This window comes from Suricata suricatta, chromosome 3 (genome assembly GCF_006229205.1).
Source record: "Suricata suricatta isolate VVHF042 chromosome 3, meerkat_22Aug2017_6uvM2_HiC, whole genome shotgun sequence".
Taxonomy (NCBI): Eukaryota; Metazoa; Chordata; class Mammalia; order Carnivora; family Herpestidae; genus Suricata; species Suricata suricatta.
In genome coordinates, this window is record NC_043702.1 from 67,377,408 (window position 1) to 67,392,257 (window position 14,850).

General features: G+C 35.1%; 1 protein-coding gene across 5 annotated transcripts in view; it reads right to left on the reverse strand.

Annotated features, from left to right (window-relative positions):
• Positions 1 to 14,850, reverse strand: part of SLC4A10 (solute carrier family 4 member 10) — a 293,603-nt gene that overhangs the window by 44,238 nt on the left and 234,515 nt on the right. For all 5 annotated transcript variants that reach the window (XM_029934489.1, XM_029934491.1, XM_029934488.1 and 2 more), the window contains one exon: positions 965 to 1,070. In XM_029934489.1, coding sequence (XP_029790349.1) covers positions 965 to 1,070 — 106 coding nt within the window. The remainder of the gene's footprint in view (positions 1 to 964; positions 1,071 to 14,850) is intronic.

Sequence of the window (14,850 nt, forward strand, 5' to 3'; positions counted from 1 at the left end):
AAAAAAAAGATTTCTATGTTCCACGAACTGGCTCACTTGCTAAAATACGAGTTTCATAAAATGAACTGGTATTCATATAGTGTTATGCTGATGGTTATAATGGGATTTGAGCTTATACAGGTAAGTAAAGTGGCAGAAACTTTGGATTGTAATGTTTGTAGCTAGAATAATTCAGATTCTAATATTTACTAAATGCAGAACACTCAATTTCTTCAGTTATGATTCGACTGAACAGCAGGATGCAAATACAGATGGAAAAAAACGGTGCACAAACATTATAAGAGATTAGGAAGAATTAGGAGATGCAGCTATGGTGGGGGGGAATTACAAAACAGAGGAAAGCCAGAAGTTTTTTTAAGTACAGGATTTCACCCTGATAGGGAAAAAAATTGTTGCCATTCTTTTGCTTGAGTGAGAGATAAGAAGAAAATGTAAATTAGAAAGTCCTTCCTGAGGAAGGTGCCAGAATTTTGTTCATAGTGATTTTGTTCTTCCTAAAGACTTCAATATTTACACTAAAATATTAACAAACATCCCCCCCCCATCAGCATATTCTGAACAGCTGGAGCAGTGTTACAGAGTGAGATAAAAGCACTCTGGGTTCTTTACACAGAAGGCCTACTTACTTCTGCCATATGGTTTCATTTAGGTCAAAACCACTCTTATTTAATGTGCCTTCAGTTAATCTGGTCATATTATGATTGCCCTTAGAATAACTCAGGCCTACTAACTATTAGTAAAACTTAATAATCAAAGAAAACCCCAGTTTACTCATGAAATCCTAAAAATTAAATTAAAATTAACACAAAATTATTACTTTTATAATAATTTACCTTACTGGCAATAATTCATTCAAAGTTTTTTAAATAATTTACTTTATGGCAATAATTCATTCAAAATGTCAACAAAAGCCCTTCCAATAGTAGGATTCAAGATATGACTTATTTTTCAATGTTTAACTTACCGACACAGTTAGGTTCTCCCAAATTATGTCAGAGGCAGAAATATTGGACTCTCTCCATTCCTTCAGAGTATCATTGCTAGGATTATGTGGTTCTACACAGTTACACCTGGAAAGGCAAAATAGTGTTCTTTGTGGACTCAGTATCTTTTCATCACTCTACTCAAAACAAATGTGTGATGGATTCTTCTTCTCCAGTTGTAGCTTTCCTCTATACAAGAAAAAAGTAGTTAGGCCATCCTAAACTCCAAGACAGAAAGTATGATAGATATATTGTCAGGACATTAGACCACTCTATAGTATTTCCTCAAATGAGAGAGGTCATTCTCTCTCTGTTCCAGTGAGAAGAAATCCTTAAAAGCGTTGCTTAGAACACAAGGCTTTTGGGGCCTTTGAAACAAGGATGCCTTCTAGTCTTTACCATGACAATTTGACCCTAAATTATAAGTCATGTGGTAAAAATGGTAAATATCCAAATCTGTTATTATAATTTTATTTTGATTAATATTATATAACCATATCAATTAAAGTCGAAGTTACTTAATTTATATTCCAACAGTCATTTATGGTTTTGCTAATTAGGATGAAGCAAGAACCCTAGGCATCGAAAAATCAATCAATACCCAAAAGCTTTTTTAATACCTACTATATATAGAAGGTAACAGAATGAATGCTGGGTGGGAATAAGAGCAAAGAGAAAATGCAAGAGTTGGGCATAGTGCTGTTATTATGTAATAGGAAACAGTTTTTGACCTCACAATTCTTTATAACTATAAATCAGTAAAAGACAAGCAAAAATTACCAACAGATTAATGGCCTCAGATATTAATTTCAATTTACAAATTGTTTCCAAAAATTCATTCCTAGGCTATTTGTCCTTCAGAAAACATTTTCTTATAGAAGCAATTTATAAAAATGATGGTTGGACTTCTAGATTAACCCATATATATTGCATAACTTAAAAGTTAATTGGACTGCTGTATTGGTGGTATTAATCTAACTGTAGAACCTAACTACAATTACAAGTATTATTTCTGCAGAAAGTTATCTTATAGTTTCTACTTGGTAAATCCCTCTAATTAGGCAATAGTCTCTTTTATGTCTTCTACATCAGACAGTTCTTCATTCACTTATTCTTAAAGAATATCAGGTATCTATTTATTATTGCAAGAAATTCTACTTGACTTGGGCAACACAAAAAGCATGCTTCCTGCTCTCACTAAGGAAAATAAAAGACTCCTCAGCTGGGCTCACTTGGGGCTGGGCCTCTAAGAGGGTAAAGTGTTCCAGAGAGAAAATTGGTGACAAAGGTTTTCAGGGATTGAAATATAGAAGCATTAGCTACTATGGGCAGCTGCAGTGACCCCATGGTAGCCAAGAGAGAGCTATAGCAAAAAGGAAACAAAGGAACCTGAGATGCAGTAATCGATATACATTAATGCAATTTATTTAAAACTACAGGTTCCTAAGTCCCAGACTGCCTGTACATAAAGCTCTGCTCTTTGCTAGCTGCATTGATGATCAGAAGATCACTCAAGCAGTCTAAATCTTGGTTTCCAACTACAATAAAGTCCTATGCAGTAGAATCCCAAAGAGAGTCTGGACTAAGAGAAAGGCTCATACTACATAAACAAGAGGTAAAGCTCAAAGTCTGGAAACTAATGGAGAGTCTTACGATACACTTGATTATAGAAATCCTCACTCTATAACTACATACTAACACATTCCTTCTCCAGAAAAATTATATTCCCCCCAACAACAACAACAAAAAGTTTAGAGTTTCCCAGAATCCTTACTCAGGCTAATTACTAAGGTCTTCTGCTGTACAAAGCCAGTCCATAAAGACTAGGAGATATTTCTGTTATTTCAAATGTGTCAATCTCACCACAAAGTAATGAGACACATGAAATAGGGAAACATGGCCTAAACAAAGGAAAACATAAATCTCTAGAAACTCATCTTAAATGGAGGAATATGAATTACCTGTCATAGAATTAAAATAACCACAATAAGGATACTCCATGACCTCAATAAAACAGTGCACAAACAAAATGAGAATACTGCAAAGAGATAGAAAATGCTAAAAAGAACCAAAAGAAATTTTGGAGCTGAAAAATATGATGACTGAACTGAAAAATTATCTAGAGCAATTCAACATTAAACTCAATCCAGCAGAAGAATCAATGAACTCAAAAACCAGCCATTTGAAATTTTCCAGTCAGAAAAACAGAATGAAAAAGAAACTGAAGAAAGCCTGAGAATTATATAAAATACCATTAAGCAGACAAATGTACATTATGGAAGTCCCAGAAGAAAAAGAACGAGAATAAGGAACGAAAAGCTTACTTAAAGAAAGCTTCCCAAATCCGGAAAAGGAAACTGACATCCAGATTTAAGAAGCCCATAGAACTTCAATCACAGTGAATTTAAAGAAATCCACACTGACACACATTATAATTAAACTGTCAAAAGTCAAAGACAGAGAGAGAAAGAATTCAGAAAGCAGTAAGAGAAAAGCAATGCACGTGTAAGAGAACCTCCCTGACTTTCACCAAGAACTTTGTAGAAGGGCGTAGGATGATATAATCAAAGTGCTGAAAGGGAAACCATCAACCAAGAATGCTATGTCGGGCAAAACTGTTCTTCAAAAATGAATGAGAGATAAAAACTTTCCAGGTCTTGGAAAAGATAAAAAGCTGAGGAAGTTCATCACGACTAGACCTACTTTGCAAAAATGCTAAAGGGAATTCTTCAAGTTGAAACAAACAGACCCTGAACAGCAACACAAAAGTATGTGAAAGTATACAGACAAAAAACATTACTGTAATGGAGGTGTGTCAAAAATCACTTTTAAAAAAAAAGAGAGAGACAGAAAGGAGGAAGGGTGTAGGGAGAGGGAAAGGGATAGAGAGAGAGTCCCAAGCAGGCTCCACAGTCTGTGAGAAACCCAATGCAGGGCTTAAACCCACAAACCAAGAGAGCATGACCTGAGCCAAAGTCCAATGCCCAACTGACTGAGCCACCCAGGTGCCCCGAAAATCACTTTGAATTCTGGTATAAAAGTTAAAGAACAAAAGAATAAAAATCACCTATTTCACCCATCCTCCCACCCACCTTCCCTCTGGTAACCATCAGTGTATTCTCTATAGTTATGAATCTATTTCTTGATTTGTCTGTCTGTCTCTGTCTGTCTGTCTCTCTCTCTCTCCCCCCTCCCTTTTTTCCCCTTTGTTCATTTGGTTTTTTAAGTTCTCAACAGTTCACTTTAAACAATGTACAGCATGCAGACAGAAGAGAAATAAGGAAAAAGAAGACCTGAACAACACTATAGACCAAATGAACCTAACAGCATATATAGAAAATTTTAGCCAATAGCAGCAGAATACAGTTTTCTCAAGTACATACAGAACATGCTCCAGAACAGATCATATGTTAGGTTACAAAACTTGTCCTAACAAATTTAAAAAGACTGAAATCATACTAAATTTCAAAAAGACTAAAATCATACTAAATATATTTTCCAACCACAATGTAATGAAACCAGAAAACAATGAGAAGGAAAACCAAAAAATTCAAATACATGAAAATGAAACAATGTGTGTTTGAACACTGAATGAGTCAAAGAAGATATCAAAAGAAAAATTAGAAAATATTTTGAGACAAAGGAAAATGAAAACACAATATAATAAAATGTATGGGATACAGTAAAAGCAGTACTGAGAAGGAAGTTTATAGCAATAAATTTCTACAATAAAATGAGAAAAAGTTTCAACATAACTTTAAACCACAAGGAACTAGAAAAAGAAGAATAGACTAAGCCTGAAGTTAGCACAGGAAATAATAAAAATCAGATCAGAAATAAATTAAAGGGACTATAAAAACAATATAAAGGATCAATAAAATAGAGTTTGTGTTCTGAAAAGATCAATGAAATTGACAAATTTTTAGGTAGACTAAGGAAAAAAATAGAGAAGACTCAAGATTGGAAATGAAAGAGGAGGCATTACAACTGATGGCACTGAAATTAAAAGTTATTAAGAGATTACTATGAGCAATTATATGTCAACAAATTGGATAACCTAGAAAAAAATAAACAAATTCCTAGAAACAGGAAATCTATCAAAACTGAATCATGAAGACATAGAAATTTTGATCATGCCTATAAATAGTAAGGAGACTGAATCAGTAATAAAAAATCTCCCAAAAAAGAAAAGCCAATAACCAGATGGCTTCACTGGTGAATTCTACAAACATTGAGGAGAAGAGAAGAATTGATGTTAATCTTTTTCAAACTCTTTCACAAAGCTGATAAGGAAAGAATACTTCCAAATTCATTTTATGAGGATAGCATTACCCTGATACCAAACCCAGAAAAATATACTATAAGAAAAGAAGCCTGCAAGGTCATATCTCTGATATATATGTATGCAAAAATCCCCAATAAAATACTACCAAATCAAATTCAACAGTACATTAAAAGGATCATACATCATGACCAAGTGAAATTTAGCCCTGGAATGCAAGGGTGGTTCAACATAATGACATCCATCAGTATGATATACCACATTAATAGAACAAAAGATAAAAATCACATGACCACCTTATTAAATACATAAAAAGCATTTGACAAACTCAACATCTTTCATGAAAAAAACTCTCATGAAGAATAAATGAATTAAGCGTATTGCAAGATAAAAAAATCAACATACAAAACTCAGTTGAGTTTCTATAAACTAACAATGAACAATCCAAAAAAAAAATGAAGAAAACAACTGTATTTACAATAGTTTCAAAAAGAATAAAATACTTAGGAATACATGAAGCTAAAGACATGAAAGACCTGCACACTTAAAACTATAAAACACTCCTGAAAGAATTGAAAGATATGAACGAAAATCTATACATGTGTTCATAGACCAGACTGAATGTTGTTCAAATGTCCATATTACCCAAAGTGATCTATGAATTTGTTAAAATCCCTATCAAAATACCAATGGCATTTTTAAAGAAATATAAACATATAATCCTAAAATTCATATGGAACCACAAAGGATCCTGAATAGTTAAAACAATCTTAAGAAAAAAGAATAAAGTTGGAAGACTTATACTTCCTAATTTCAAAATGCATTACAAAGCTAAAATAATCAAATAGTATGGTACTAGCATAAAGACAGATATCTAGACCAATAGAACTGAACAGAGAACCTAGAAATATATCCTTATTTATGTAGTCAAAAGATCTTCAGCAAGGATGGCAAAACTATAAATGGGGAAAGGATAGTCTCCTCAAAAAGTGGTGCTGAGAGAACTGGATATCCACATACAAAAGAATGAAACTGGACCTTTATCATACACTGTATGTAAAAATTGATTCAAAATGGAGAAAGACTTAATAACCTGAGACTATATAATTTCTAGAAGAAAACGGAGGAAAGTTTTATGACTTTTGGCATTAGCAATGATTTCTTGAATGTAACACCAAAAATCACAGGCAACAAAACTAAAAAACTTCTACATATCAAAGGAAATAATCAACAGAATGAACTAACTACGGAATGGGAGAAAATGTTTGTGAACTATATTTGATAAGGTGTTAATATCCAAAATATATAAAGAATTCCTATAACCCAAAAGCAATAAAACAAATAGCTTGATTAAAAATGGGCAGAGGACTTGAATAGACATTTCTCCAAAGAAGACCTAGAATGGTCAACAGCTATACACACACACACACACACACACACACACACACACACACACACACACACACACGACTGTCACTAATCATCAGGGAAATGCAAATCAAAAATACAATGAAGTATCACTTCACACCTGTTAGGATGACCATGATAAAATCAACAAAACGAGAGAAGAACAAGTGTGGGTAAAGATGTGGGGAAATTGGAACCCTTGTGCATTGTTGTCAGGAATGTAAATTGTGCAGCCCCTATAGAAAATAGTACGTAGGTTCCTCAAAAAATTAAAAATAGAACTACCATATAATCCAGCAACCCCACTTTTGGGTATTTATCCAAAAGAATTGAAGCCAGGATCAGGATCATGAAGAGATATTTACATTCCCATATTCATTGCAGCATTCTTCATAATAGAGGTAGAAATAATCTATCTACAGATGAATAAAGAAAATGTGGCATATACATACAATGGGATATTATTCAGCCCTTGAAAAAAGAAGGAAATCCTGTCATATGCTACAACATGGATAAACATTGAAAAAATTATTTTAAGTGGCTTATTAGCCAGTCACAGTAGAACCAATACCTCACGATTCTAGTTATATGAGGTACCTCAAGTAGTGAAACTTACAGAAACAAAGTAGAATAATGGTTTTCAGGGGTGAGAGAGCGGAAAATGGGGAATTGTTCAATGGATACAGAGTTTTAGTCATACAATATGAAAAGTTTTTAGAGATCTGTTATGTAACATCTGCTGTAATATATACTTAAAAGTTTAATAAAGAGCCAATAAGATAGAATTATTGAACTCTTGGAAAAGACTGAACACATTCAAGCACAGAAGGCAAGAAAAAAAGAAGGCAGTCAGCAATTTCAGGAAAGATAAAAGGTTTTACAAGAAAAGCATATTCCAAAGAGTAAGAAACTAGAACATGTAATGATTTTGAGCAGCTCATGAAATGTTAAAAAGGAGAATTTATTTGACCATGATGTTAAGAACAGTGCTGGTTTTTACTTTTCACTACACTGTACATTCATTTGTGGTTGTTGTAAGGCTTGCCACATATATTCAGCTATTGGGCTCCACTAATTGCTGGCTGATTGCTCTATTGTGTTTGACAATAACCTGGGGCATAAATTGCTCTGGTGATCTGATCTCATTAAATTGTAGCTCCTCTGCTATTGAGGTCATTGTTTGAAGTTTTCTGATGCTGGAAGGGTTCTTCTTAGCTGTCTCATTTCCTGGTTCTCGCTGGTACACTAGCTAGGCTACTGTCCAGCCTGTATCTCTCATACAGCTATCTACCACCTCTTAATTGCTTTCCACCAAAACTTCTTTTATTTTTGAGAGCATATTTAGGCTGCACTTCAAATAAAACCAATCATTTTGGAGAGAATTTTGGGGCTCCTGTTGGGGAAAATCTCTGAGATTTGGCTTCAGAGCTGGGGACAAGGACAACAGTATGCTTCTTAATGACTGATTCCTTTGCTTTAGGAGCAGAGAGCTAAGCAGGAACAGCAATTAGAGTCTATGTCTGAGATAGCACTTCTACGTTTTGGGTGGGGTCTGGGTGAATGAAGAAAGTCCTAAACTCTTAGATGCACAGACTTAGCATTTAGTTTCCATAACACATGCAGAGGTGGGGGTGGAATAATAATGCTGTCAATCTATCCTTCTTGGGAAGATACCATTGTCCTCCTCTGGGAGCTAGGAGGAGAAGGAGCCCTGTGTTCTTGGCTAAACATGCCTAGAATGAAGCCTCTGTCATACTGAGTCAGGATGGGCATAAGGAGGAAGCAGGTTGTACCCCAGTGCTACAGACTTGACGTGCTTACCAAGATTTAGTAGATTTTCTTTAATAAATATTTCTTTATTGGAGCACCTGGGTGGCTCAGTCGGTTAAGTGTCTGACTTCAGCCCAGGTTGTGATCTCACAGTTTGAGGGTTCAAGCTCCGCCTGTCTGTGCTGACAGCTCAGAGCCTGGAGCCTGCTTCAGATTCTGTTTCTCTCTCTCTCTGCCCGTTCCTCACTCACTCTCTGCTTCTGTCTCTCAAAATAAAATAAAGACATAAAAAATTAAGAAAATAAGTCCATCAATAGATGAACAGATAAAGATATAGGATCTATACACAATGGAATATTGAGTCATAAAAAAAAATGAGATCTTGCCATTTACAATAACAAGGATGGACAAGGACATTATTTATAATACAAAGCTATAATGCTAAGTCACAGAAAGACAAATACCATATGATTTCATTCATATGTTAGAATTTAAGAAACAAAACAAACAAAAGAAAAAAACAAACAAAAAACCCCCCAGATGCTTGAATAGAGAACAAACTGGTGGTTGACAGAGTGGGAGGATGAAATAGATAAAGTGGATGAAGAGTATGCTTCTCAGGATGAGTGCTGAGAAATGTGTAGAACTGTTGAATCATATTGTATACCTAAAACTAACAACACTGTATGTTAATTAGACTTCAATTAAAAATTTTAAAATAGAAAAACATTCAATCCAGTAATTCCACTAGTAGGTATTTACTCAGAGAAAATGAAAACACTAAATTGAGAAGATGTATACACCCTTGTGTTTATTGCAGCATGATTTACAATAGCCAAAATATGGAAGCAACTTCAGTGTCCATCAATAGCCCAGGGATTTTCAGGTCTGTTCTAAAATATAAGCATTGGTTTTATAAGGGTGATTTGACAGCTTTGCTGAAGGGGCAGATTATTTAGCATTTTTTCTTCTTCTTTTCTTAATGTCACCCACCATTCTTAAGGACACTAAATAATGTTATTGCCTTAGTTCTGAGTAGAAAGAAAATTAAAGCCTCCATTTGGAAATACTGAGCTGAATCTTGACTCATACTTTCAACCTATGTGACCTCAGAAAATCACACAACCTCTTTGAATTTCTATGAACTCATTATACATCAAATCTAATTATAACAATTGTGCAGAGCTGTGTTGAGGCTTGAAAGAGATACCATAATATACGTAAAGCTTCTAGGACTATTCCTAGAATTTAGTATTCAATAAAAGTACCTATTATATAAGTTTTTTATGTGGGTTATAAAGTACTTTGATATAATATTAAGCCTACAAATCCCTCCTATGACTAGAAAGACAGGCATCTTTGTCACTATTTAAAAATGAGAAATTAGCGGCACCTTGGTGGCTTAGTCGATTAAGCATTCAACTCTTCATTTTGGCTCAGGTCATGATCTCATGGTTTGGTTTGTGAAATTTAGCCCCATATAGCGCTTGTACTGACAATAGCCTGTTTGGGATTCTCTCATATCCTCTCTCCCCCTCTCAAAATAAACAAACAAACATTAAAGAAAATTAAAATGTGAAACTAAACTTCTGCAGCAGGCTGCTACCAAGGCAAAGATCTAATAGGGCACAGGATTTCTGGTCTGTACTTCTACAAATAGAGCCAGTCCAGGGGCATCTGGGTGGCTCAGTTAAGCCTCTGACTGGCTCAGATCATAATTTCATGGTTCACGAGTTCGAGCCCTGCATCAGACTCTGCTGACAGCGTGGAGCCTGGAGCCTGCTTCAGATCCTGCGTCTTCATCCCTCTCTGCCCCTCCCTCACTCACGCTCTGTCTCTCTCATTCAAAAATAAACATCAAAAAAAAAAAAAAAGGAACAGCCCATGGGAGGTGTGGTGGGCAAAGGGAGCTTCTTTTACTCCCTATTGTATTATTTCCAGTCTAAATTTGTTCTGTTGCAGAGCCAGATGGCTCAGAATATTCTGGAACTATGGATATTGGCCCCAAGGATATATATTTTATTATTCCAAGAAAGACCAGGTAGGTTAGGAGATGACAGGCTATAGCATTAATTCATAAATTAAAATATTTATAACTATGCCCACAGTTATACTTAGAAAACAAATAGGTACCAACAACTTCATTCTTCTAGAAACTCTTAAAAGTATGGTAAGAAATTTTGTAAAAAGGACAGGTATCTCCAAGTCGTCTTCTCTGCATAAACTGTTAGATTTTGAAAAAAAAATGTAAAAATAAACAGATGTAAAAATTAAATGGATAGGTCTGGGGGCTCCAGACTTGTGAGGGAAGAGATGTTTTTCATATTCCTGAAACTGTTTAGCTCTCTGGGGATGGTTCTGAGAACAAAATAAAGAGAAGGCACTGAGGGGAGGAACAAAAATACTACCTGCCTATCTCCTTGCTCCCCCCGCCCCCCATTTCCTAGGGGATTCCTAGCTAACTAAGCATGTGGGAGTAAGGAAGCCAGAGGCCCGGAGAACTGCTCTGAGATTTGTCAGGTAAAACTTCAAGGTCCTCCTGACAGATGGTATCCAACCCATTGATCAGGGACCCCTAACTTAGGGCCACGTGAACATGTGCCTGGATTTAGAAACTGGCATATGTTCCCTAAAGTCTTCCTTTTAGAATCATAAAAAAAACATTATTTAAACTGCTACAGCGGTTAGTTATATTTACCTAGGTAATACATAAGTTATGATTCAGGTTTTACCTGAACACACAGAAGAATTGCCTCAAGTCTTTACCAAGCCTTGTCATAAATTCAAATAACAACATAGGTTAGGTCTGGGGGCTCTTTCCTCTTGTGAGGGAAGAGATATTTTTCATAGTCCTGAAACTGTTTAGCTTTGTCATGGCTATGGCACAGTAGTGCTGCTGAAAAGAAAACTCAATATTCCTTAGGAGCAGTAGTCTCTGTCTTATTAAAGTAAATTAAAGTAAATATAAAGTATTATATTGTCTGAACCTGTTATAGCCTGTGGCAAAAGTTCTACTTTTCAGGTAGCTAACAATTAGACTTTTCCATGTTGGTCATTCTGCTAATTGACTGCAGAAGAAAAAAAGGGCCCAACACCATAGTTTAATAGGAAATGATCTGAATATTCTGATACTTTGGTGAAAGTGTATATGATAAAAGGAAACCAAGGTGAAAAATAAAGAATACATGGCAAGTTTCTTGCAGAAGTAACATAATAAGGGAGAAAGGTAGCAGTACAAAGGATGCATATAAATGTATACATACATGTATATGCTTTCTGTAGTTACCGCATATTATGATGCATATAGATATGATATGCATATAGCTACCCTTGCATGGCAGGAGACACTTTCTTTCCTACTTTAATAGCTTGATTTCTACATTTATAGATGGAGGAAACTGAGCAGTAACTTATTCAAGGCCATACTGATTAGATTTGAACCCAGGCCTGCTTGACCCTGACCTCTGCTCTTTTAGCTACAACATGCTGCCTCCAGCTGTAACTTTGTGCCATTTCCACCAGCACAGCCAGGACAGGGAGAGGGCTCCAGAATAAATTAAGTAATCTATATTACACACTATGATCTTCTTAGGTTCCCCTTTTAAGCTTCTTTAAGCTATCCCCTCCAAAACACCCTGTGGCCCTGCCTTCATATCATTAACACCTACAGTATCATCACCTCCTTTGGTCCAACTGTCCAGATTCCTATTTCTCATGGCCTCATCTAAACCTGGCTACGGGGCTGGTATCACATCTCCATGCAGTTTGCTTGCAGTTTGCTGGTTTCCCTCAGGGTCATGGTCTCTGTTTTCCAAAGTGATTAGATTGTGTTAGTGAGGACAGTGGCATAATGTATTACTCCATTCCTGGGAGTATATTTACATTTCAACAGTGAAATGACTAAGTACTAAGAAAGTACTGAACTTTGTTCTGAAAGTACTAAGCAATTTTTGGTCTAAAAATGTCAAGCTCATAGAGGAGACTATTTTTTGGAGAGTCAGGTTTTCTAAGTGGACATTAGTCACCTTAGGCCTCCTCATCCGGCCTGTCTCTAGTCACTGATACTGCTCATCCATAAATCAATTCCAAAGAGTAAAAATATATTATCTAAATATTTCTATGATACATCACAGGTATCACATATAGCCAATCAAATCATTGTTCTTTCCTGAGCCTGCACCTCTATTGTTTGAAATCTCAGCAGTTTGTTCTCAGAGGCTGCACACTTGTACAGGGAGTTCAAAAAAGGTATCTGTATGAACCCTTCCTTAGTTCAAAGAAGGCTCTGGAGATTTAGATTTTATGTTCTTAAATGTTAAAAGCAGACATTTTGAATAAATCAAGATAAAATGAGAAAAATCCCACTTTCCTGTTTTTCATCTGTACTGATGAACTTAGTCCAAATAACTCTAATCCAAAACTATCAAAAGAAAAGAAAAACTAGAGACAGCAATGTGAAGAGACGAAATACAAGTTTGGAATGAGTTCTGTAGTTAATTTCATCCAAAATAGTTTTTAGTAACTCTGGCCGTAAGATGGAAGTATTAATGAAAACAAATTCTTCAGGTGCATAAAATATCCCGGGTACCCAGGACACTGGACTTTGGATTCTCCAGCCAGAATTGGTGTTTCATTCAATTCCACACATTTAGTTGAGTGACCTCGGACATGCTGCTTAACCTCTATGTTGTCTTCTTAAAGTGGGATAAGGATAGCAATCAACCGCATGGGGGTGTTATGAAGGTAAAGTGAGTTAACATAGGTAAAACCAGCTAGATGAGGGCCCAGCATAAGTAAATACAACTAGGTATTAGGCATCATCACTGTTGTTACTGTTATAAAATTGTCACTACCACTAGCTCATAGACTGGGATGTTCAACAGTCCAAAGGCAAAAGAGTGACTATATCTGCACATTTTTACATTTATAAAAACACCAGTTTTAAAATGCCAACAATTTTGACTGGTGGTGTTTGATTGTTTGGCTTAAAATATACTCTTCACCAAACACATCCTCTACTTACTCTGCCCAAAACAAAGCATGTGCTCTATGCCATCTTATTTATATAAATGGCTACAGAGTGATTAGATAAACATTATAATTAAATGCCCTCATCCCGAAGTCTTTGCTTTTCTTTCAGGACTAATGGAGGTGATCAGTCTTCCTTACATGAGAAGAGCCTGTGGCTGTCTTCTAGAAAACATAATTCGGTAGAACTCCCCTCAACATGATCACTAATTTTAGTTTCTGGGTTGCAGATGCTCTCCCTTTGCCTTTGTAGTTATTATTAGTACCTTCCTGTGTGCATTGAACAATAATGATTTGGGATTCATTTTTTTGAAGTCTCTCTATTGACTAAATTAGCCCCCAGTGTGCCATAAGTATTGATATAAGACATAAAATCAGAGAACTATGATCAATCTGCACAAGTCAAACACATTTTTATGCTGCTTTTTTCTTTTTCAAAAAGTATTTTGAGTTACAAAAATAATAAAATCACACTACAGAATATTTACAAAATGAAAAATGAAAAAGAAATCTCTAATATTTCCACCAGTTATGGTAGTTTTTTAACATGTTTCTTTTAGTACTTATGTATATTTTCAACATATTTATAAGCATACGATGTCTTTAATCTTTTTTATATCACACTATAATGAAAGCATTTTCCACATTGTTACATCACTCTTCATAACTATAATTTTTAGTGATGTGACATAGTTTGCTTACTCATTATTACTAAATATTTAATCTGTTTCTATTAAGATGACTATTTAAATAACACAGTGATAAGTCTTTTATGAACGTATTTATTTCTACATTTTGGAATTTATTCTCTCTTTTAGAGATTGTCTATGTTCTTATACTTATCTCTCTAGGAAATCATTTAAACTTATAGCTATATCATAAAAAAAAAGCTTTTCAAAAATATGCAAAATAACTCCACAAAACACCATGACTACTAGTTAATACTAAAAGCATAAACACTCTCTCCATTAAGTTCTTAAACTTTTTCTCACCTGAATTTCATTTCCACTCAAATAGCAACATCCTCTCCTTGGCCTCTAAATAAGTAACTTTAGAAGGATTTCTCACTCTCATGACATTCTGCACCTTTATGTGTTAGCACTAAAGTCAACTATAATTAAGCACTTATTTGTGTAATGTTTTATATCTAACTTTTTCAATAGATAATATGCTACATAAAAGCAGACAGCCCATCTATGCTGTCATTTTTATGCCCAAATGTCTAGCACAGAGCAGGCAATGCCATTCATTCATTCATTCATTCATTTAATGGTTTAAAATTATTTTGTGCTGAGTACTTTGCTAAGTGCTATGGGAAAATACATAGAAATATATGACAGTCCTTGCTTTTAAGGAGTTGTAATCATCATCATCATCATC